Source organism: Buceros rhinoceros, unplaced genomic scaffold (assembly GCF_000710305.1).
Source record: "Buceros rhinoceros silvestris isolate BGI_N320 unplaced genomic scaffold, ASM71030v1 scaffold12926, whole genome shotgun sequence".
NCBI lineage: Eukaryota > Metazoa > Chordata > Aves > Bucerotiformes > Bucerotidae > Buceros > Buceros rhinoceros.
This window is the reverse complement of record NW_010418146.1, coordinates 1-25,427: the sequence shown is the minus strand read 5'-3', so window position 1 is coordinate 25,427 and position 25,427 is coordinate 1. Positions and strand designations below refer to the sequence as shown.

Sequence of the window (25,427 nt, the reverse complement as noted above, 5' to 3'; positions counted from 1 at the left end):
TGCTAAACACCTGGTGCAAAGAACACATTAAGAAGAACAGGAAACAAAGGAAGGCAAGTATGCCTATACCATCCCTTGCAGGAATTTGACAAAAATTAACAAGAAGTACAGCACAGATATCAAAAGTTCAGTACGAAACCTGAGAAGAAAGGAAGAATTGAGTGACAAGCAGCTCCTGACTAGCACAGGCCATTCAGACAGACCAAAGAGCTTCAGAGTCTTGAGAGTATAGTAGGGGAGAGTATAGTAACAATGGAAGATGTGATATATGCAGAAAGTACTTAAAGATTTTTCTGTATTTTAAAGATTTTGCTTAAAAACTATGACTTTCTTTTCAAGTTTAAGTATTATAGACTCATTAATTTCATTCTAAAGTGTTACCTGGAAGGCCCCACAAGAGAGACTGTTGCATAAGGGTCACAATTCTGTCCATTTATAAGAGGCAACCCATGGCACTCCTTTATGCTACAAAGGAAAGGCAATCATTATATCAGTGAAGCAATGTCTTTGGCTTAAAACAAAAAACAAACAAAAAATCCTTTCTTTTTTTAAATATCTTTTTTAAGTCCTGCTGTATTACACATTGATATATACATTGATCCAGTGTAACATATACACATGAAGTAGATTGTAACTACGGATCTCTGGATGGTAATACAAGGTAATAGTCAAGTGTACAGTCAGACTTAAGAGGGCTCTGTGAGAACAAAATTCTTGGAATTGCTTTGATAAAAGACATTCCAGTATCAGACGTGCATGGCCAAATCCTACGTAAAATGAACTGCTATGTTAGGAAAAACTACAGACTTCATTAACTTTTAAATCTGATTTCTCAAAGACCATAAAAAGCTATTTGGCCTCACCCATATGGCATCACCTACATTTGGAAAGCATTAAAACGGATTTTAATTTTTTGTTTCTGCTAACCTACATTCTGAGTTGAGTAAGCTGAGAAATGCAAAGTCATATCCTGAAATGTTATTTAAATCTAAGCATCCAAAACTACTAGCATATTGTCCTAGCATATATAGGTTCCATCCATACTGTTCATCCACAAAAAGAAAATCAGTTTACTTTATTTTCAAATTCTTTTCACAATAGTGCATGACCAGGATTAAATGGCCCTTTAAAAAATACTGCTTTCTTCTATAATTTGTACAGTTAATACTAAGCTGGTGTTTAACATGTACACAGGCACACTATTCACCAATCCTGATGCAAAAGGGATGGGATGGTTAGGAAGTAATGCTCATGGGGACAGAGACACATTTTCTGTACCTTTCCTAAAAGCTTGCAATCTTTTTGAATCACCACAGCAGCAACACTGCCAGAAAAAGAGTTGGGTCAGCAAGCTGACTAACCTTCAGATGCTGCCCACATATGAGTATTAACTAAAACCATCGGGAACAAAAACAGTAAAGCAAAAAAGTTTGTAAATTAACAGCAGAAACCAGACTCTCTAGCAAAATGATGCTCTAATGTAGCCATGCACACTGCAGTATTTATCAATCACAGAATGCCGGGGGTTGACAATTATCTGTCCAACTCCCCTGCTAAAGCAGGTTTGCCTAGAGCAGGTCACATCCAGGCGGGTTTTAAAGACTCCACAACCTCTCTGTGCTGCCTGTTCCACTGTTCTGTCACCCTCAAAGTAAAGAATGTTTTCCGTATGTTCAGATGGAACTTCTCACGTTCCAGTTTGTGCCTGTTGCCCCTTGTCCTGTTGCTGGGCACCACCAAAGAGAGTCTGGCCTCACCCTGTGCCAGAAAGTTCCAGAAACATTCGGAAGATCAAAAAAATTTCATAAACAAGTAAGTAGAAAATGAGATCTGAACATTATACTCCTGTTATCTCTTTAAAATAATCTATTTTTTTAATAAATTGAGGAATTGAACTAAATTAATGCAATTAATCTGAAACCTATGTAACTTAAGGAGGAAATAGACTTTTCTGCTCTAAGTCCACATAAATAATCAAGCTAATGTTTTAATACTATAATGGAGAATACTAAGTTATGCAGATCAAGTGAAAGCTACAGAGCAGCAACAGTAGCTGCACTGTTAAGTAAATGCCTTCGGTACTGCAGAAAAAGTGTTAAAGAATAACAAAAGTTGCGAACACTCACAAGTGAGAAAACAACAGACACTAACACTCCTGTGCTGCCCCACCCTCTACAGAGTACACATGATTATAAACCAGGTTATAGTATTTACCCCCCACCAAAATCCCTTTGTCTTAGCCAGTTCAGGGAACATCTGGAGCTGAACCACTGCACAACCACTTGTTACTTTTCTTCCAGTTTTCAAGCACATGGCCTTCAGCCAATGAATTCTGAATCACAATGAACCCTACAGTGATTTCAAACCCACCATTTAAATGGGTACGTGAAGCATCCAGTTGTTTCATAAGCATTAACTGCAACATAAGCATCCTCCTGCAACACACGTGACAGAAGAGTGGTGACAAAATTAAACTGTCTAGACTTTTCAGTCGTTAGGGGTATCCGTTTTGAGGCAGTGGGGACTTGATTCTGTCAGACATTTGGCAAAAAAAATCATTTGAGTATCATCTGTTTCAGCAGAAGCAAATATGCAAGCAACGGTCACACAAACTGAGTTGTTGCAGACTTCTAGAAAGGAAAGCTGCAAACACATATTTTTGAAATGTGCTACTATATATGCCATTGTGGTTTTGAAAAATGAGCCCACACTGAGTCAGCAGTTAATCTTTTCCCCCTCCTCATTCACACACTAGAAAAAACTAGAGAGAAAAAAAAAAAAAATCAGAAATGGTCTGTGAATTCACCTGCATGAAATTTAACAGCAAGTTTTCAATGAATATAAAAATTATGTGTAAAATCAGGGCTTAGCCCACTGTAAGTGGTCTTTAAGCCCTTCACTACAGGAAAGTGCTTGTATATCAAACAAAGTGTAAGGGCTTCATTGATGTAACATAAGGAATTACGAGCCTTAATTTTACTTTCTCCATGGAGAAAAAAATAATGTATTTCAATATCACATTTTTAGAATGCTTATACAACCTGAAAACCTATCTGGTTTCTGAATGTTCCACCATAAGAAAACCAGACACCAATTTCTCCCCTTTTTTTCCTCCCCAGCATCAATTATAGATCAGTCAGTTGTGGTATATCTTGTATATGACCACCTTCCTGTTTCATTATACAAATCTGACCATCCCTTCGTCATATGCAGCCACACCTGTCTTTCTAAAATCACATGTTCTTTTCCCCACAATCTCTTGTTTGGAAAAGTTGGTTTTACTATACGTACTAGCACAAGAAATGAAGGCTTCCTCCCTCCCACATCAGCTCTACGAGGCTCATGTCATCAATCACTCTCTGTTGTCCAAATCTTGTTGCCTCCTACTAGAATTGCCTTCATTTTCTAAATAAAACCTTATCATAAAACTAATCTAGAAGACCAGAAAAAAGAAGCTTCTACAGCTACAACTACAGAACCAAAATAATACAAATTCAACTCCTAGTCAGATCTAACCCTATCACTTTGGTTCAGCCACAAACAAAAAAGTGACAGGGGACTCTAGATAATGCTCAGAATTACAGCCCTTGAATTAGTTCCTGTGGTCTGTGTGCTTGACATGATTTTTAATTTTGTGTGGTGAAACTTATAGCTACTATTTTTCATCTTTCTAGAACTTCTGGTCTCTCACGGAATACATGGTGGACATCCATTAGAAACGTAACTATGCACAGAAGCCAAATGCAAGTACCTAGAATTATCTTATCCTACAAAAAATGTAACTAGTGAAAGTTTAAAAGCTTCCCTGTCTCATTACATTGAGACACCACTAATTTGGACATGAAGTAAAATGTGGCTCTGAAAGGCAAGTATCATAGCTCTTATTTTAAGAATTATTTTTTCCATTATTTCTTCTTCTTTGGCCAATACTTTCTCAGTTTTGGACAGACCGAGGAGATGCAGGAACATCAATATACATATATGCCCACTCAATCTTTTTTCATTCCATCACAGCTCTACGACTTCCTATCTTTCAGCTTTGTTGAAGGAGTCCCAGGGCCTGGTGACTGACTTACTAATTATTCTTGGAAGTTTACAAAATAAGCAGACTTTTAAAGAGTTTAATTTTTCCTGTTAAAGAATCACATGTGTTTTCAATAAGAACCTCATGCTTTAAGATCAAAATGGTCTCAAAAATGCTCTCACATCCATTTCTGTAACACCACATCCAGGGAGAGATGTTCTATTTCTCATACTCTCACAGGTACATCCAAAAATATATTTATGCAAAATACATTATTTATATAGCAAAATTTTTCAAGGCTATATTTCAAGCACGTGTGACATGTGAATTTCATAATCTCAGATGAAGACAAAAGTGCTGATGTGATAGTGGAGTGTTTAAACGCACTATCCTTTCTCCCACAAGCCAGTGAGCAGGTGAGTACAGCAACCACAAGAGAACCTTGACTTCCTTTTGATCTTTTATTTCCATCACAAAGAGATCCTAAAGGAGGGAACAGTGAGTAACCAACTTCCTACTTAAAAGTGCAATCTGCAACAACTTTCTACGACAACTTTGCTTCATTATATGAATAATCCTACAAGTTTTAAAAATAAAATAGTTTAACTTGCATTAAAATGCATGGATATAAAAATAAATAAATATATACTTATAAAACCCATGTGACTTCTATCAGAAAGTTAAGTTGGGAATAAAACACAAAGTCACAAAGCCCCAGCCAACTTTTGATGGTGAACACTCCACAGGGGAAAAGCTGTTCTAATTTTGCCTTGTGCTGTGAGTGGGAATCAAAAACAGGAACAGCAGGACTCCCAATGAACTAAACTGCCACCCACTAGACCCACAGAATCACATTCAGAATTATCTTTAAGTATACATTGATGTACAGAAAGTTTCCATATCTTACTTGAATTATCAGCCTACAACAGCCACTAAAGCTAGAACTAAAACCACTGTCTTAGTTCCATCACAGAACTAGCTTCCCTTTTCATACCAAGTAAGTAACAGAAAAGCAAAGATTATTTTGCTAAGTCTTTCTCCAACTAAACTACTCATCTTGGTTTAGACAGTTGACTAAGACACAAAGAATGTACTTTAAACTTCATAATGAAAATTACATTAGCAAAATTGACAGTGTAATGGTCTCACCCTGCTCCCTGGAGCTAATCTGAACATGAAGTCACCGTGGGAAAACAACTAATATGGGGAGGTGAGAGAAACGCTGTTCCCCAGATTTTTGCTTACCCCTTGACACGAAGAGCAGCCATGAAGTGGCTATGAAGCAGTTTGCTGCTCCCAAGAATGGAATGTGGTTACCACGGATAAGGCCTACTGCAGCTGAGCAGTACCATACCTCTTCACAAGGGAGGGAGTAACATGGAAACGATACAGTCCAACCTTGTTCTTGGAGGTAACAATGGGCTGCTGCAATTAACTGCATTAACCACTATCAAGAAAGATGGATCACAACTACCGTGCCAGCAAAAATGGTGAAATCGCGTTCTCTAGGTGAACTTTGCTCATTATAATGTCATTATAATACAAAACCACACCTCCATCCCAAAGGCTACCCACCTCCAAGGTATGACCACTCCCCACTGGTCTATGTGTCCTATATTTTATCACCCATACCTTTAAATGTGAAGCAAGAGATTTTTAATCCAATCGGAATAAAAAGAATGTATGACTAGAGTCACTCAAGCTCCACCTAGAAGCATAGAAACAATATAAAAAGTGGCGAATTAACAGGGGATTTGAGGGGCAAAACAGAAGACCACCACTGAAACTTTGGGATTGGTCGACAGGCTGAACCTATCTTCTCCACCCGCCCCCCCAATAGGGACATGTATTGGGTAAGAGCTCAGTGTTCCGCGCACTTAAACATTAACATCAGGCTAGCTAATAAAAATCATTAGTGTTAGGTTTGCTCGTGTGTTTAGGTTTGTACGGGTGTGTTTAGTGTTTGCTTTAAACCCATTTCGCAGTCAATACTCTATCACCAAACCTGTATTTTGTCACGAATCTACACAATAAATTACCGTTGATTTAATACTGAAGGGATTTGTCTTAGTGTCGCTGCTAGTGAGGGTACCTGAATAGGTTAGGCGGATATCCTCCAATCTTGTGGGCTACCAAGAGGGACTTTGGTTTCAGGGACGCTGCCGGTGCGCGCCTGGCAGGCTGGCCAAGTGGTACAGAACCCGGTGGGGGTTCCCCTTCTCCCTAACAGGAGTGTGGTAGGCAGGCTGGGTGTCAGGATTTCATCTTTCTTGGGAAGCTAGTGGGCTGGACAAACTGTAAAGTGTTTGGGAAACCCCGCTTCTAGGCCAGGAATTGTAATAATCAGTCCTATCTTCCTGGCCCCCTTTTTGTGATAGTCACTGAGACAAACGGAAGACCTCACACCACACACCATTTCCTCTCTTCTCAGTTTCAAAATACAACCCATTCTTTCATACTAAATTCTCAGAGAAGATTAAAAAAAAAAGAAACCTAAACCAACAAAATACTCCCAAAATCTCACTTTCTGAATGAAGAATGTTGGAAAGCAAAATTAAAGAACCTTACTACTTTTTGAGATTTTAATTTTAATTTTCCTTTAGTTTGTGTAACCCCCTTTGTACCCTTTTCTTCACTTGGCCTATCCCACAACCTCTTAGGAGACAAGTGCAGAAAAGCCTCTATTTATTTCTGAAGCATTAAAAATAAAAAACTGCAGTAAGACTGGCCTGTTTTACTGAACCTTACTCATGCTGAGAATGGAAAGGAGAGTCACAAGAGAAGACTGTCAGTCTCACTGAGTCTCAGCAGTCATTAGTTTCCACTGGTTTTTTCAATGAAAGCAAGCAGTCTCTCAGAGGCAAGTAACACAGAAGGCTGTCAAACATTCTTCCAACACAAAGGACAGTTATCGTTTCTAGAGAGATGGATATCTTTAGTATACCCTTATCAGACAAATTTTTAATGAGAGTGTCAAAACATTTTTGCATAGCTGTATTTGCATTAGCTTCTTAAACAGTTTCCGGCCTTAAATGTGTTGCTTAATAATGAATAAAAACAACCCAGAATGACCAGTACACGTGACATTTTGGTCTTCTGTGACTAAATGTCTGTAACCTGTTTACTCAGGCTTCCAAAGCCATCACAAAGGATCATTATCAAACACAGCTCTAAGAATAACAATACAGGAATACACATTGGTAAGCATCTCCCAACATGTCCCATTCCACGCTTTTTCTTTAACATCGGTGAAATTTGTCTTTTCTGAAATAACACATACCAAAAGTTTACTGCTTCTATGAAGCACTTTGACATGCTGTAACGTGTTTTCTTTGGAATCAAAATTAAGCTCAGTAGTGAAAACTCCTTAATCTGTTGCTATGAACTTTACTTAAACGGGGCAATGTTATGCTGCATGGCAATTGCTGAATGGCAATTCATGTACGCAGTTTTTCTAGAAACAGTCGTATCATGGTAAACCGTGAGAAAGTAATTCTGAAGCAAAGCTAAAAGTGAATTTTTACATACAGAACCAAAATATTACTACAGAAAAAAAAATACTACTACTACTGTTCCCAAACCACCACTAGCAGCTCAATTCTGTCAGTAACAGCAGTACTGCAAGTTCTGGCTGTCAGTGGCCATGGACATTCCTAGCTTTCTCACCAGACCCAATTCAACCGGAATTAAAAGACACTGAACTAATGATACCAGACAGCCATGCTGAGTGCTAGTAAAAGTGAGTGCTTTGAAAGGAACAGAGATGAGCAGCTGTGAAAAGCTTCTGCGGGAGTTTCCTAAGTATATATCCATTCCCTCAACAAAGTAAGCTCCAAGAAAGTAGTATAAAAAGAAAAATGTTATCTGTACCAGAATGTGGAGACATTCAGTATTAAGAGAGACAAATCACGTAATGTTTTAACAAGCAACTAATTATTCAAGAATTAATCTATTTTCTTACTGTACTACTAGTTGCTGGCACACAGATCCATTATCTGTTATCAGTTCATTCAGTTTTAATTCAAGGTGAACTTTTCCCTGAAAAAAAAAAAGAGAGAAACAGAAATAGTTTTAAAAGCTTTTATTTTAAAAGCAGTAATTAGAAAAATATTATCGTTTACATTTAGAAGCTATTTAAGGTAAGTCCAATATATCCTCTTTAATTAAATATCTATTCTAAAGCACATATGCTTCGAGTAGAGTATGACGAATGCATCTGAATTTCAAGAGACAATGATAAAGAGAATCATTATTCTCAACTGCAGAAGCACATGAATTGGTCAAGTCTCTACAGATTTAATACACACAAATAAAGTATTTCTTCCAGCATGAGGAAGTACCAAGAAGCAAAGTCCCTCTCAGCTTTTTCATCCTAACGACAGGATGCACTCTTGAACAAATAGACAGTGAATTTATGAGCATTTCAGGAGAAAATTCTAAGATTACCTTGGACTCTGAAGGCAGTTAGCTATATTTAGAAAATTCAAATAGTAGGCAGTAGCCATAACAAGCAACATTTAATATCCAGCCGTGAAATCCTATCTATCCCACCAGACTGTATATCATTTAGAAATTTATTATGCATAGCAGTGCAGCTTTCAACTATCTCATGAGGTCTGCTGATGCACACATGCAACAGCAAACAGAACCAAAGGAGAGGAAAAGGTGGCAATAAATAGCTAAACCTGGCTCCCTCCTTTTCTTTTCCTGATACGATAGGGTGTTTTAAGAAAAAGAATCCATAAATGATAGGACAGCACAGATTAATTTCAGAAGTCAGCAAGAGCTAGCCTACTCCACCATCTCAATAAAAGGCTCTAAAAACTCCAAACCACGAAATGCAAACTTCTTGAAATTACTAAAATTTGGTACTATAACCTTGCTCCAAAGAGCTACTGCCTAAACAATACTGCTACTCCTTTCAGTGCCTTGCTGTTTGTGATGGCTTTCACATGTAAGATAATGAGACACTGACACAGTCCTTCCTGTAAACCATGTTCTCCTCAGCATTCTTGGAATCTGCCTCTTTGCTAAATGCAACATTGTGGAAACTTGTTGTGATTCTTGGCACTTGACCTCTTCCGTCAAGGGTCCATTTATGCACTTACTCTGATACAGAGGATGTAAAATGGCGCTTTATTATGTAATGAACAGAGCTATGTAGTGTTCGACTAAGCCTCGCCCATCGTGGGTGGTTACTGCATTCCTGTAACGTAAGCACGTAATCTTCCGAGCGCCTATACTGCCACCCGGTGTACCACAACAGTGTACCGCAACACAACATGAAGTGACACTGGTCTGTCAACAATTACGATTCTTAGGGAACAGACCTGGAAGGTAGTTTTAAAGTGTGGCAAAGGAAGCAAGCTGCAATTTGAAGTACAGTTTTGCCGTTCAACACTAAAATGGAAGTAAACCCCTTAGTTGACCTTGCACACATTTCTAGAGCACTTATGTTTTGACATAAAGCTGAAATGTTGTTAATACAGATCCCCTGGGGCAAGGGCTGTGTTTCTCCCTCATGTTACATGGGAGGAGAAGTTTCTTTTATGAGGAAGTTTTAAACTTAACTATTTTAGGATGATTGCCAAATGTTCTGCAAACTTCTCCTACATGGATTGGAACACAAAGTATTTTTCAAGCAGAAAACCTCAATTACAATAGATTTACAGGATAAAAACAGGATACTGAGAAACATGCCAACAGCCTTACAAGGCAAAGTTTTTGAATGACAAATGAAAAGACAACATTAGTACAATCTATTGTAATAGCTGACTTAACTAGCTTTAGCAGGCAGACCTTCTGAACAGACTAAACCTCTTCCTTTTGCTTTAAAATCACATGTTCTACACTCATTAGTAAGAGGCAAATAGGAAATTTAGTACTGTGGATGTCATTTGTTCAAAACTCAGCACCATGATGGCAACAGTAACAAGGCTCTAAGAAAGTATTTCTCTGACATCTATGGAGAGTTGTGGGTACATTTTTGTTGTTTTGTTTGTTGAGAGCAGTGCAGTGTTTTCCTGAAGTGGCTGATCTGCAGATTTATATAGAATTTTTGACATAACAGTCAACTGGGTTTTAAATGTTGTTGTACACACTAGTTTTAGTTCAAAACACAAAGAGAAATCAGCCATTCTTATACAATAAATAGCAGTGCACTTTACGTGAATGCACTTTTCATCTGTAGATGTCACCATTGTTCAAAGGCAAGTAGGTACCATTTTAACTTCACAAATAGATTAACAATCAATTTTCAGATACTGACTAGACGAAGATGGAGCTGTTGATCACGTGGCCAAGATTCACACAGCAACAAAGGAGCCAAAACCAAATCACCAACCTCAACTTCAGAACTAGAAGTTTCAACTGAAAGAGGGTAGATTTAGGTTAGACATTAGGAAGAAATTCTTTACAGTGAAGGTGGTGAGACACTGGAACAGGCTGCCTGGAGAAGCTGTGGATGCCCAGCCCCTGGAAGTGTTCAAGGCCAGGTTGAATGGAGCTTTGAGCAACCTTATCTAGTGGAATGTGTCCTGTCCACGGCAGGAAGTTTGGAACTAGGTGATCTTTAAGGTCCCTTCCAACCCAACCCATTCTATGATTGTAACTACAAAAACAATTTAGTTACACAGTTTTGGTTTTAGAATTGCAACTGCATTTTAACACTATTCTTTTTTCTCCCTGCAGTTTAGATATTTTAATCACTTCCACATTATGAAATATTACAAGTATCTATAACAAATACAAGTTTTCTAAAGCTCTTAAGTAAAAACTTAAGTAGTGACTGCATTTTAAGTATTTACAATAGGTGCTCATATATTATAACCACATTCCATATACAGAATCACACTGCTATACCACAAAGTAATTTTGACAATGTTAGTTTCCTTCATAAAATCTTCTCTCCTCTAATTGCAAGAGGAGGAGGTTCACTCTTTTTCGTGTGAAGGGTTGTCTATACTTGGGAAAGTTCTTGAGGGTGGTGGTGGGATTTAAACAGAGTTAGAAATGCTAACAGTTATTTTCCTGTTCCTCCTTGAACATCAGAAACTCCAGATTGCAGTATTTCTCCTGAACTCTGTCTTCTTCCCTCCACTTCACCCAACTCAATGGAACAAGTACCAAACTGAACTATTGAATTTGTATGAATTAGAAAGATCATCTTTATGTCGTACACATTATATCAACAGAAAAAAACTCAGAAAAATTCTAAGCCAAAACTTTAGTTAAAAAAAACCCTAAAACAACCCAGGTTATCCACTCAGAAACATCACTGGTAAACTGAAGTCCTTGCAGGATATGGAAAGTAAAACTGGGGCTCTAGAACACTCCACAAATTATATAGTATTCTGACATTTAGTACTGCACAAATTGTTAATTCTGTGTGCTTACTGCAAAAACATCCCTACTTAGCAGATACAGGTTCCAACAGCTTCCACTGGCTTTTTTACAGCTTTCCCTTTCTAAATTAGAGCAAACATATAGTACATTTCAGAAACGTGGTATATCTTACTGTCTACCACACTGAGCTCCTAGCACTACATAATGGCCAACATTTCCATAGAACTAGGAATATCACCCATCCAACTCTGATAGCACTGCAAGGTTTACTTTACACAGACCTTTCTTCTTTCCTAGGGTTACAGATCTGAGTCACTAGCAATCTAGAAGCTGGCTTGAGGCTCAGTCTCCATTTTTTTCCAAATGTACACATTCTACATGAGCACCAGGGCAACCTATTAGGAGTACATTACTTTGAGAATTATAAATCCTATTGATTTTAAGAACAAGAAGAGACAATGTTAAAGTTACCTTCAAAAACCTATAAAGTGCGTTGAAGACTTTGATCTTATCAATGTATTTCGCAAGTATAGATCAAATCTCTACAAAATGTTTCTTGCTAGGAATAACATGAAGATCAAGGGCACGCTTAACAATATGACCTCATTTCATACCAAAACAGCTAATAGCAAAACACAGAGCAGATGCTTTCTAAAAGTCGAAGTGCTTTTTACATGCTTTCAATGGCTAGGGAGAGGCCGTTCTCCTTCCATACACACTTGAAAGGAAATACGCATCACCCTTCTTTCACCAAAAACTTACATTAACTCAAGTACATAGGGTTTCTCCTCTGCTGAACTTTTAATCACCTCTATTTCAGATTACCTCTATGTACAGATCTGCAGGACTAGAATAGAAAATGACTGGTCTATAGCTTCTGCTTTCAGAGTACATTGTGACTCCAGAGAATTTCTAACTTTATTACAAGGAAGGCAGTTAGGGATAATGACCAGTGTTTATTTCCCCACCTCCCCAGTTCAGTCGCATTTTGTAGGAATCAGCAAGTTTAATTCTTCATAATTCCACAAAAGACAAAATGTTACATTTAGTATACTTTTACATCTTTCTAGAAACTGTCAAAAGTTACAAACTCAAATGTCTTCCAGTGATACTGTGATTTCTCCTACCAAGGTAAAGCTGAGAATTTCCCCATACAGACTGTAAGAACCATAAAGAAAAAAAAGAAATCCAAAATATGCTTATTATTAGTAAAGACTACAACAGCCAGTGCCAAAGCACTTATGACTTGATATTGCTTTTCTACATCTACAAGCTGTATATCACAATAAACATGCCCCTCCACCACTACTGTTCCTGATATACAGGCTGCTAATTACGCCAAAGTTAGCCTGTATGTAAAACAGATCACTGGTACACAGAAAGTACAGTTTTCTTGGAAGGAAATGAAGATTCAAAGAAAAACCCCAAAACCCAAACCGCAGCCAAGCAAACTGAAATGTATCCTGCACATAGCCAAGAAACAGAAAATATTTCTAAGCCATCCTATCACCTTACACCCATCATAAATTCTGGAAAATACTCACATGAAGGGACTAAAGGAAAAAAATGTCAACTACATAAACAGGGCCATAAGAAGAGCACATCCGAAAACCATTTTTTCTCCCAAACTGCTATCTAGCTTTATAAACATTTGTGCACATACACTATACACATACACATGGAAGCCTGCTATTTTCAGCTATGTCCCACCACTAACCTTGGTAATCTAGGAACACATTTCAATATCGTATGGCACATCCAAACCAATAAGACTTCAGGGAAATCTGGCAGATGGGAACTGGCCTCAGATCTGATCTTACAGATTTTATGGAAAAAGGAAGCAGTGCAGAGGAGAAACCTACTCAAATGCCCTAACTCAAGGAAGGATTAAGATAAGGAGCACACACCTTAGCAGAAAAGTTCATCCTTTAAGTGCCATACTCTATACATGTCCCTGCCATAGAAAAGTATCAATAAGAGCTTACATACCACTGTGACCTACAAATCCATGGAAAATATGCAAGAAATAGCTAAATTCCATTAATAGACTATTATAATTGAATTTTCATACTTATGTAGTATTACAACGAAAAGTAATCTTTCATTCAATACATTTTTATGACAGAAAAAAAAATCATAGCAAACATGTCAATATTCGAGTCAAAGCAGAAACTGTATTTCAGTTTATGTCTGGAAAGGATTTCCAGAATATTCAGTGATTAGATGGAAGAACTGGAAAAAGAATGAAACTTGCAGTTGGACTAGATGATCTGTAGGTCCTATTATATTCTACCCTAACTGAATAAGGACTGATTTTCAACAGGTAAGAGAAAGTAGTATTCAGATATTTTGACAATCTGTCTTCAAGTAAAGCAATCCCACACCCTCCTATATATCCAATAGCTGAACTCACATCTCACAGATGATTCATGCTGGAAAATAACATGAGTTGTTTTGGTTTGTTTGTTTTTTTGTTTGTTTGGTTTTTTTTTTGAAAATTCTGTGTACGTTCACCTCTTGTAAAAGTAGACAAGGTTCTCCCCACCCAGAATGACTTTCAAGTTACTAGAAAAATTCAAACACTGCCAAGTTCAAGACTTCTGCCCTTAGGCAAATCCAAAAAGACTATTAAAATCTAATATACTGTTTATCAAAGCAACAAGGCTAAGAGATTTGCAAAAATACTGTTCTGTTTTCTCCCTCAAACCAAAGAGAGAATTGTTATAATTTTCTTATTTTTACTTATTACTAGAACAATCCTGTCAGAAGAACTTGAACCACAGACCGAAACACAACTCTGAAGTGCAAGTTGATACTGAATACGGAAAGTATTTAAAAATAAGATAAATGAGCACAGCACAAGCACCCCCAGTTTTGGAGACTTTAACCATTTCATGTCACATATTCCGTCACCATTTCAGATAATACCAAAACTGACAAAAAAAAAAAAAATCAGTAGTTTCCTAAACCTTTTGCCTGTCTCAGGAACATAACTCATCTTGCAAAGATTTTAGACATTAAAATACTGTTAAGACATTTCCCAAACAGTTCCTTCAAGTTTTCTGGCAATTTCAAGTAACATAAGGAAGGATACAGCCAATTTAGAAACATAGAATATGCATTATTTTCTAACCAAGCTGTAAGACACAACTGTCTCACAAGAGTTAGATAGATGCTAACCTCTATCTCCTACAGCTCAATATAAACTTCTACCATTACATGCACTTACCTATATTTAAAAAAATGTAAAAGTGCAATTTCATAGTTACCTGAACCTCTGAATTAGAATCAACAGGTTGAAGCATGAACCAGTTCTCTTTTCCTGTGAATTTGCATAAATCTTCTTTTTTGATCGACACCTTTCCTGGGGGAGGCGGACAGGGAGAGATAAGCATAAACATCACTTTCATCTGAATAAAACAAATATTTAAATAGATTTGAAGGGGGGTTTTTTTTGTTTACACTTTTTTAAGCTTATATTATATGAAATGCTTATAGAATCAAGGAACAAGAAATATAAGTAAAGCAGAAAAATAATTTACATAAAGTCAAGTTAAGTTAATTATGATGTGTTAACTTGGATATCACTAATAATATAAGAATACACTTCTGGGTGGAAATAACATAATAAAGATTTCAGAGAATAGTAACGCTATTGAAGAACGTTTAAATAGGAAACTGAAGGTAGATGCCTTTTACTCTTCTGATGGCTATTTGGAAAGCTGTTATTATACCCAGTTGTCTGGTATTTGCATCCTGGTGCAAATTGTTTCCTTCATCAAATTAACATGAAGCCTCCTTCCACAGCAGACTGTTAGGGAGCTTTATAACAACTATATCCAAAGAGCAGCTGCAATAGGGCCATTAACTTTTAGAGCCTGTAATTTTTCACCTAAGCCACATGAAACATTTTGCAACAACTTCAAAGTCACTAAGTTACAAGTTGCACTGACAGACAACACACAAATATCTATAAATGGTTTTAAGAATTATTCCACAATTGCAATTATTGTGGAATTACTACACAATTCATTCTTTAAAAACCCACAGGTAGTGACAATTACTCAAAATTTCCAATGAAACAGAAGTTGAGAAAAAAAAACAGAGTTTTAAAAAGTTTATTGAGACTATAGCGATAACAGAATAAAACATCCTATTAAGCCTAAAAAATAAACATATTTTAGTGTAATAGATTAAAGTTCAAAAAGCAGGATTTTGTTTTCTTGCTTTAAAGGAACATTAAGTTGAAGTGTGCTATTTACTGAGTTTTAAAAAACGTATCACTTTAATAGTTGTATCCTTACTACCACAGATGAAGATACTGAAAATAACCAAATGTTATGCAAGATGTATTCCAGAACTTACCTATACGTAGGTCTTTTTGTAAAACACTTTTATCATAAATGTAGAAGGACAACCACTGGAATGTTCTTGGAATCTCAAAGTAAAACTCTTCCCCAAAATAAGGGCTGAAAAGGAAGACTGAAAGTTAGAAGAGAAAAACCACTTTATGTAATTTATACAAAGAACAAACACTAAAATACTACGTTTTTTACTGTGATCCCAGACTTTGGCCTTTACCACTATACTTATGTATAATCAAAGCCACCAACAACCATTTCATTACAAGAACATACAGTTACACTGCAAGTTAAAACTTCATGAAAACGCCTTACATAGGTTTGAGGGGAAAAAAAAAAAAAATCAGAGTGCACAGGCAGAAAGTGGTGTCACCTCTGCAATTTCAGTTCTATTTTTTCCTCTTGAAATTATTGTAGTTGGTTCTCTACCCATCCCAAATGACTTCCTGAGACACTCACAGGTTTTAGGTTCCTCTTTTTTCATTCAGAACACAATTAAATTACATTAAAATACAATTTATGTATTTATTCATTAACAGATACTTGTGAAAAGAGAAATACTCATCTCAGATAGACACATCCTCCTGCATGCTGAAATGGTCACTGCATTTCTCCATCTGATGAAGTCCAAGATAATGTTTAAAGTTCACCCTACTTAACTGCCATGTGCAGAGCCTTCCACGTAAAAAGACTCTGGGATCCTCTGTGTTAGACATGTCACACAATGTCTCGGTACCTTCACTCAAGGAATTTGTGCTTCCACTAATGAGTACTTACTGATGCAACTATAGCCAGTAGTCAGAATGCTGTATTGCAACAGACCGAACACAACCACAGTGTTACTTTTGTCACTGCAAGTTGTGAATTCTGAAAACCAAGTGCACAAAAAAAACCCCATCCTGCTATTTTGGAACCACTGGATTCTTAAAGATTTAAAATACTTTCAGTTACGTATTAACATCACCAGGGAAAGACACGCACCTTCATGAAACTAATTTTAGCCTCTGCTTTTTAAAGAGAAGTACTGTGACGACAGTAGAAAACAAAGTCTGTTGGGTTTTTTGGTTTCCCAGTGAAGTACCTTTCTGACACCATATTGCTACAATACTTTATTAAACTCAAAAATACATGCTTATGTTTGGAACAATCAGTTCACAGTACTACCTACCCAAAAGGAAGAATAAAGTATAATTTCTACTCTATTTCCTCCAAAATAATTACAGAAAAAAACATCAAATGTTTTAGGACCATAAAATGAATTAAAAATAAGAGAAGAGCTGATAACTAACTTAAAAAGTGGGGGGAAAAAACACAGGTGAAAAATCTGGCATTCTGAATTTCTAGAAACAAGAGCTTTAACTACAGGAACTCACTGTTAGGAACCTGACAAGTGAAAAAGTCTGTTTTGTTCAATCACAGAGCTTTTACTATAGGCTTCAAAGCAGACAAAGGAGTAGACTTTGCACTACACTGAGAACTAAAGTAAGAATTCTCAGTTGAAAAATTTGCTTGTGGTTCTTCAGTGTTTGAGGGCTGAGTTGTTGTCAGCACCACCACTGAAGGAATACATTCACAAACATTACCTTTAGCAGCAGCACAGCCCTAAGCAGCCTCAATTTCCTTATTATCTCGGCTTCTCGTTCTAGTTGTATTGACACAATAACTCAAGCCAAAAAAAGATGAAACAAACACTTATTTTAAACTTGGGTCAGTTCTGTGATATGGCTTGCCTAATAGCTACACAAATCATAGCTGCACCAGCACAAAGAGATACTACAGCAGAAAGAGTGAACAGTGGGTGAACTAGCTGGCACTGGTATCAAGAGAAACTGCTACTAACTCAGCTTCAGTTAGTCAGACATCCTAAGGAGAACACTAGACTATGATGCAGAATATCAACTTTTGCATTATCACTAAGTGTTAAGTTCCTGTTCTTGCTAGATCTGTGTAACTCTCTGCATCCAATTACAACCAGATAATTAGTCTGAGACTATTAGTAGACATTTCCAATAAAATCTGTTTAGAAGTCGTATCCTACGATTAAAGAGAGCAAACTTCAGTACTATACCCAAGGCCCATATAATGATCAGCCACTAGCAATAATTATTTTGACCTCAACATTAGTCTCAGATTTGGCAAGAACAAGCAGGTCGATAGTAAGAGCATAAATAGAAGGTAATGCATCGTTCTACTCATGCTGATACATTTTTCTGCACCTAGATTAACCCTACTGTCATATGAATCAGTTGTTGATTATTCTTTAGCAAAGTATGAGGCACAGAGAGAAAATTTAAGGTGGAGAATACAAAGTATTCAAAGCAGAGAAATTCTTAGGTGGATACAGAACTACCTGACGGGGTGCAATAGGTTATACCAAGAAGGAATAATTAAAATGGCAAACTTACTCAACCTGTTCCTCAGGGATTCAGACTGTTTAGTACTTTCATTTGCAACTCTGAAGCAAGACTGTGACAGATAGAAAATTAGAGGACAGTGCTAATTGAAAGGAAGACCAGACTCCATAAAGGAAGAATAGATTCCAGTAATACAGGAGATTAAGTTTAAATGTGTGACTTAAACACTTGCTCTTCCTTTCTTTGTTACATTAAACTGGTAGTTTTATGGCAGAAACTGACCAATGTCCCTAGATCTGTCATTTGGTAAAAGCTACAGTTATATCAACAAGAGAATAAATTTTTGCTAAAACCTTGGATTGACACAAAGTTCAGTTTGAAAAAAAGAAACCGTATTTAGTTTAAATTAAAAAAATGCAACACACACATACCACAACCCCTCCCCAGTTCCTCATATTTGACCATATTTATTTGGGGAGGGTCACAGATGTTCTTTAAACTTTCCAAGGGAAAAAAAAATTTCTTCAAAACCCACAGGAATCCCCTGTTGTGTCAGGAAATATTTCTTGAGTCATGAGTGAAAATATCCTCTTTCAGTTCAGTATTAATTAATGTTTTTCTAACTTTGAAAAGTCATTTGCTTCACATCTGCACTCTAACAATAGTCTCAGTGCTGGTAGAAGCCCAAATCTATTTGCACATTTTAAAAATACCCTTTCTCACTAATTTTCAATCACCGTAGTCAAAGATATTTTTAATTCTAGTCATAATTACTTCCACCGACATTTAACTAGTGCATATTCATAGAATATAATTTGAATTATAGCTAGTATAAATTTGCATGCCAGAATACAGCGAAAAAAACACTGTGAATTACATGTGTAAGAAAAAGCAAGCAAATAATATAAAACAAAACAATTAAATTCAAAGTGGTATTTATGACCAAATTATGAGTTTATGACTAAAACTATACTGTACTACACCTTACTAAAAAACAATTTATAATGTTTTCAGACTAATAAGAGCAATCAGAGCCTTTCAGTACCTCTAGGTTATTACGGTATTCTAGCTTAATACAGCAATAAGCAAGAAGATAGTATAATTCAGTTTCCGGAACAAGCGTCAGCCTTCATAAATGCATGCACACTAGTAATCAAGTATCCAATTCTGGAAGCTGCTAATAGAGGATGACCTATTTTAATACATTTCATCAGTCTGTATGGATCCCTGCTCATGCTGTGACTCTAACTTAATGCAGCCATAATTCAGAGGACGAAGGAGGTCGCTATGCAGTCAGCGGATACAGAAAGGCACCTGTGGGCCACAAGTGATTCACAACACTAACTCCAAACTCCATTATGTTCCCAACTTAGAAATATTGTTCTCAGTTTAGAAGTATTAACTTCTTATCACCTGAAAAATTCTTGATTTGAGAGGGAGGGGGGTGTACATGTCACTTAAGACACCCCCCCCAAATTGTTATACTGAGATTTTTCTTCTTCTGTAAAGTACTAATGGCATTGTTCTAATTTAATCAAGTTTCAGTTAAACTTTACCATGATTTAAAAAAAAAAAAAAAAAGAATCTAAGGTGATTTATTTTAATAAATGTCTTACTATGCATTTAATGCTTGTTTTATTATCAGGTGATTGAAGTATATAAATTTAGTAATTCTTAAACAGAATATAATAAAAATGACTGCATAAACATTAAATGTGATGAGTCTAAGCACAGTAGTAATTTTTAGGGTTTAAATTATCAACATGCCTGATTTTTGACAAAGTCACATTGTATTCTCTTTTACCCATCAAATTATTTGAATGGGAAATGTTCAGTTTCTGCTTAATCAATACAGTCTCTTCAACATTCTTCTCTGAAGGATTATTCAGCAAATTTGTTTTGGTAATCAATCTCAATTGCAGCCAGTTAAATCACAAAAATTTTCTGGATTTGACTATAGCAGTTACAGATCAAGAAGATGAGCAAAGTATTTGTTCCTGATTGCTTGTATGTAGCATTTGCTTTACATTCAAAGCACAAGGAGGCCCCAAAATGATGTTCTGAAAAAGTAAAAATCCCTATTTAGATTTGCCATATGAACAGCATGTTGTTTCTCACCTGGAAACATCTAGACAGATGGCTCAAAGAACAAACACTAACAGTAAAACACTGGAAACAACAAGAATTAGGAAAAAATTCTAGAGTTTGAACAAGCTTTGGATTTTACAAGGAAGGTTTAACATCTCTTCCAGATAACAAACTGTCAATCAGCTATTCTGAACAATGCAGCTGCAAGGATGCTTCAATGTGTGTCATCAGTGAACTCAAGAATTTTGAGGCGAAGGGGCTCCACTACTGCAGCTATGTTATCATGACTTGTTTGATTGCTTTTTAATGCTCTAAGAGAAAAGCAGAAAAGCACTGCTCAGGGAAGCAAAGTAAGCCATTCTCTGTGTACAGGTTATAGTTCCCAAACCAAGAAATTCAGAAGAGAATGAGGCCTATTCAGGGGGACATCCCACAGCACACAAACTCTGGTGCAGTTTCTTCACTCTACAAATAGGTTTTACGAGACTGACACTGAAAGCAGAATTCCACCAATACAGAGTAACTGCCTGTCAGAAGTAGGAAATGACACAGCGAGCAAGTATCAAGCAGACTTCTGTCCCTTGAAAACAATGAATGTTATGCTGCCCAATGCAAAAAAGGTAGTAAGTGAAATGTTTTAGAATGCTTCATTTTAAAAGCACTACTACTTACAAGCCTTGATTTTGTCAGCTTTCAACTACTCTCACAATTTTCACATTGCTGTAACATCTGAATAGCTGCAAGAGACCTCTCATTTTAAGGACGGATAAGCAGAAGCACATGCACGTGGATACGTATTTTTTTTAATTCTTATTTCTGTTGAGGCAGTCTTGCTTATTTATCATCTCAACTTAAAAATTAAGCTTACCTTAAAGATTTTTCAACTACCTGTGTACGAAAAACTTCTTCTTGGTCCAAATTTATGGTACAGAAAAAGTCTCTCATTTTGTTGGGTACTAAGTGTTTGGCGTCATCTGTAAATAAAAAAGCGACTGTAAATATTGAAGGGGGAAAAGCTACAAAATATTAAGGTCAAGAATTTTACAATTCCAATGTGTGTCCAGAATTTACTTTTTTCACTCATGCATTTCCATATTCATGTTCAAGTCATAAGATGCAATAGTGTACAGAAATTGCTATGTCAGCTTCACACAGAACAAGAGTCGACAGAAGGACGGGACACTGACTCCTGAACCACTTGCCACTTCCTGCAGCACCTGCACTTTCCCTTGAGAGGTCTCATCTCAGGCTTGACCCTGCATAGCTTGCTAAATCCAAGAAGCCTGCAGCAGCCTGGGTGATATGGCATTAGGTCATAAGACCAAGACATGATCTAGTCGAGCTATCATTCACTTGCTATTTTCTCTGCAAATATTTTGGCTAAAGAAAGCTGATTAATAGGAATTTACCCATCAAATCTTTATTTCATTTTCCACAATGAACAGCTGATTTTAAGCGGACGTTTCCAAAGGTAAAGCTATGAGTACTGTTTATTTTTTCCTAACTGTCTTGTCTAGTAGAATGGGGAAAAAAATCACCTACTGACTAAATGCCACATGGATACAGACAAGTAGAAGAAGGAAGTTTTGAATGAGACAGGATGCCTGTCAACACAGGAATACAGAGGATTGAGTATTGATTCTAGGCCACTGCAATAACACACACTGGACATCAGGCAGCCTTTTTTAGAAATGGTTATTTATAAGTAGTTACAGCTAAAACCAGTTCCCAATGCTCAAACTGGAAAGTTCTTCCAAAATCTGCATGACACAAACATCTACATTTATTTACAACAACGCCGTCCTTTAGCTTAAACAGTTATTTTCCGCCAGATGTTTCCTTACCCTATGAGTATCTTTGAAGACAGCAAACAGACCCTTTTCACCTTTTATTCTGTTAAAAGAAACATGACAAGCCTTTCTGGTATTTTCTCATATGAGAGGCTCCTAATCAGTGAGTATTATTTTTAAACACCACACTTAAAAGTTGAAAGAGTAAGAGACATGAACAGAACCAGTTTTTAATGCCATTAGGCTCCAAAAAGGGACTAAACTCAAAATTACTCTTCAGTGAGATACTGCAGAAGAACCAAGAAAATAGAAGATTGAACACTGCCTTAAAAAAACCCCAAACTACCTGAATAAAGCATATGAAAGAAAATACAAAGATAAAGAGGCTAGTAACCCCCCAAGACCTTCTGACAGTGTAGTTTGTAACTAATAAGCATGAACTGTATGTGTCAGTTGCTCCTGATAAGAATTTTTTTTAGTTAATACTTAGCTTCACCATCCCATTTTTACATTAAATATTTAAGATATAAAATTACTTAATTGGCACTGTAAAGTGGACTTTTAAAGGAAATTACAAGCATTAAAGTTTCATGTTTTCTTAAAAAAGTAAAAATTCCATATTTCTACATAACTCATAATTTGTGTCTACTATGGTGCAGTCTTCAGGCATCAAAAAAAAAAAAATTTCCCCCCTTTTTTTCTTAAAGTAAAAATTCCATATTTCTACATAATTCATAATTTGTGTATACTATGGTGCAGTCTTTAGGCATCAAAAAAAAAAAACTTTCTACCCTATGGAACAGAAGAAAGAGAAGTTTTTATTTTCTAATGAGATAACCTTCATTTTGTAGCCCAAGTGTTTAGGTTTAAGGCATGAATAAATTTTTTGAGGTTTTTGGGAGGCAGGTGGGTTGATCACAGTTCTGAGTTGAAAATAAACTGAGCACTTATCAGGTGAAGTACAGAACATGAGATTTCACATCTTTCCAAACATCTTGATATTTGTGATTGAGGGAGTTTTCAGCCATATAGTGGTCTGACTCTTCCAAAAAGCTTATATTCTCAAAAAAAACCCCAACAAACCAAACTGAAACCAACCACCAAAATCCCCCACCCAACAAAAACAAAAACCATCCCACCTCCCCCCACCTTTTGATTACTCTAATTTTTTTCCTCAAAAACTTAAGGCTATAATGGCTGCATAAAAATGTAGTATGAACAACACCAGACATCTGCCTGAATGTTTAGATTTTCAGTGCATTCATTGAGTATGTAGTTCTGAATCCTGAAAACTGCATGTTTCACTGTTCAAAGGATGCCAAGGAAAAAAGGTAAGAAGTGAGAGAAGTATATTCAGGAAATGTCCATCAGTGTTTTCCCAGGGTTTGCTTAGAAATCGTAGGTAGTATGAATGGTCAGTCAGAAAGATCAAATGAAGTTATTTTCAGGAGAAGAGAGAAATTAAACCAATTTCAGGTCTAACTGTGGAACTGCATTTCAAGCCTCTTCACAGAGGCTATCATTTAAAACTATATAGTGTGATACTTAAACTTGCCATTCAAATGGGAAAACATGCAAGTGATGAAACAGCAGCAATACCAGGGGGTTTTTTTATTTTGTATTGACCATATCAATTCATCAGTTTTGGTCTCCGGACTAAGTTAAACCAGAAGTTATCTTCGCACGACAAATTTAGTAGCCTAATTCAATAGGGAAACCATGAAATGTATCACTAAAATAATAAACATCAACCTTTTTATTTTGAAAAGACATAAGTTCACAATTGCAATTAGTTACTCAACTTTTAAACTAACTTTTCTGACTGCCACTCGGCTTTGGGAAAACAGCAAAAAATAATAACAGCAATTTAAAAAAGAACAACAGAACACTTAAAAAAGAACACTTTGGCCAATTATGCATACTGGTTTGGATTTTAAAATATTTAGAAAATATTGTTTAGATTCTCTCTATAAATATAAAATTCACAATAAGATTAGATAAAAAACGTAAATGTCAGAGCAAGAGGAACTCAGGTGTACAGCATTTAATATATTCAAATTCTCCACATTGCTTCAATGTTCTGAGTTAGTAATAACAGCATTAGTAGTAACAGCAATGGACCAACCTACCAAATCCAACAGTTCTGTCAAACTCCCTTACCCGCACATCATTTGTTAAATGCAGGCACTACATGAAAACATCAAGTTAAAGCCTGTTCACTGTTAACGGTGCATCAGAAACAAAGCAAAAGGAGATGGGATAGATAAACGCTATTCACAATATCCTCTCTGGAATGAAAGAGCACAATTAATGCACATCCTCTGACAGGGATCCAGAACCAAGAAATCTGGAATATGTTTATACACACAAACTCTAAAGTATTTACTTCACAGGACTAAGCAGATTATATAGCAACAATTAAATCCACTCTGAGAGTGCAGCATAATCCAGGATGACCACACAGAGGTGAAAACTCAGTACAAGAAATTTGAAAAAGAATGTGTCCTGAATTTTATCAAAGGAACTCTGGGAGATGACTGAGACATTTTCCAAGTGCCCTACTAAGACAGGTTTCAGTAAACACACCAAAAAACAAAGGATCTAACACAATTTACCACCTAAAAATGTACTACTGTATATCACAAAATGAAAACAGAAGCTAGTTATACAGCTTAGAACACTACACTATGAGATATGCCTAAAACTACATGATATCCAAGTACCTTTGTAAAATGCTTTTGTCATTACTACGACACATAAAATAGAGCCACTGATACAAAAGATTAATCATGAAGAAATTACAAACCTTCAGTGAATTTCTGGTGGAAACCTGCTTAAGTGGAACACCACATTTTCCAAAAATGTTCTGGGGTCTTAAATTGGTAAGAACTTAAGGTAAGATCTTGCCTCCTGTAAACTGGGAGCAGAAGACTGGCTGCAAATACTGATAACCCACAAAACAGAGAGAATACCAGTCACTGCAAATGTGTTCCAACTGTTTTTTCTCTGCTAGGTACATAATAGCTACTTAAGCCACCTTTAAGCACATGCCTTGATCCTAAATCTGTTGTACGTATTTGTATAACACCACTAACTTTATATTTTGCCATCTCTCTGTGCACTGTCCCTCCAAATCAAGGGGGATTACAATATAACATGTTTATTATTACTCATTCAGAGGTTTTTTCCCCCAAAGAACACATTAGTAAAATACCAGTAAGGTATAACACCACTAACTTTATATTTTGCCATCTCTCTGTGCACTGTCCCTCCAAATCAAGGGGGATTACAATATAACATGTTTATTATTACTCATTCAGAGGTTTTTTCCCCCAAAGAACACATTAGTAAAAAACCAGTAAGAAATAAAAAAAAAACCAGTATTTGCTGTGCAAAGCAACCAAAAGAGCATCTAGGGATTAGGGTTTGCAGACTTCCACAGCATATTTAACTCCTTTTTTTTTTT

The 25,427-nt window shown here is 36.4% G+C and overlaps 1 protein-coding gene across 1 annotated transcript in view; it reads right to left on the bottom strand.

Annotated features, from left to right (window-relative positions):
* The window catches only part of RASA2 (RAS p21 protein activator 2), a 41,239-nt gene extending 20,102 nt beyond the window's left edge, over positions 1–21,137 (bottom strand). Inside the window, 5 exon segments of the mRNA XM_010138423.1 lie at positions 382–465; positions 7,986–8,062; positions 14,638–14,732; positions 15,734–15,837; positions 21,040–21,137. Of these exon segments, the coding sequence (XP_010136725.1) occupies positions 382–465; positions 7,986–8,062; positions 14,638–14,732; positions 15,734–15,837; positions 21,040–21,116 (437 nt within the window). The 5' untranslated portion in view covers positions 21,117–21,137.
* Between the last annotated feature and the right edge of the window lie 4,290 nt (positions 21,138–25,427).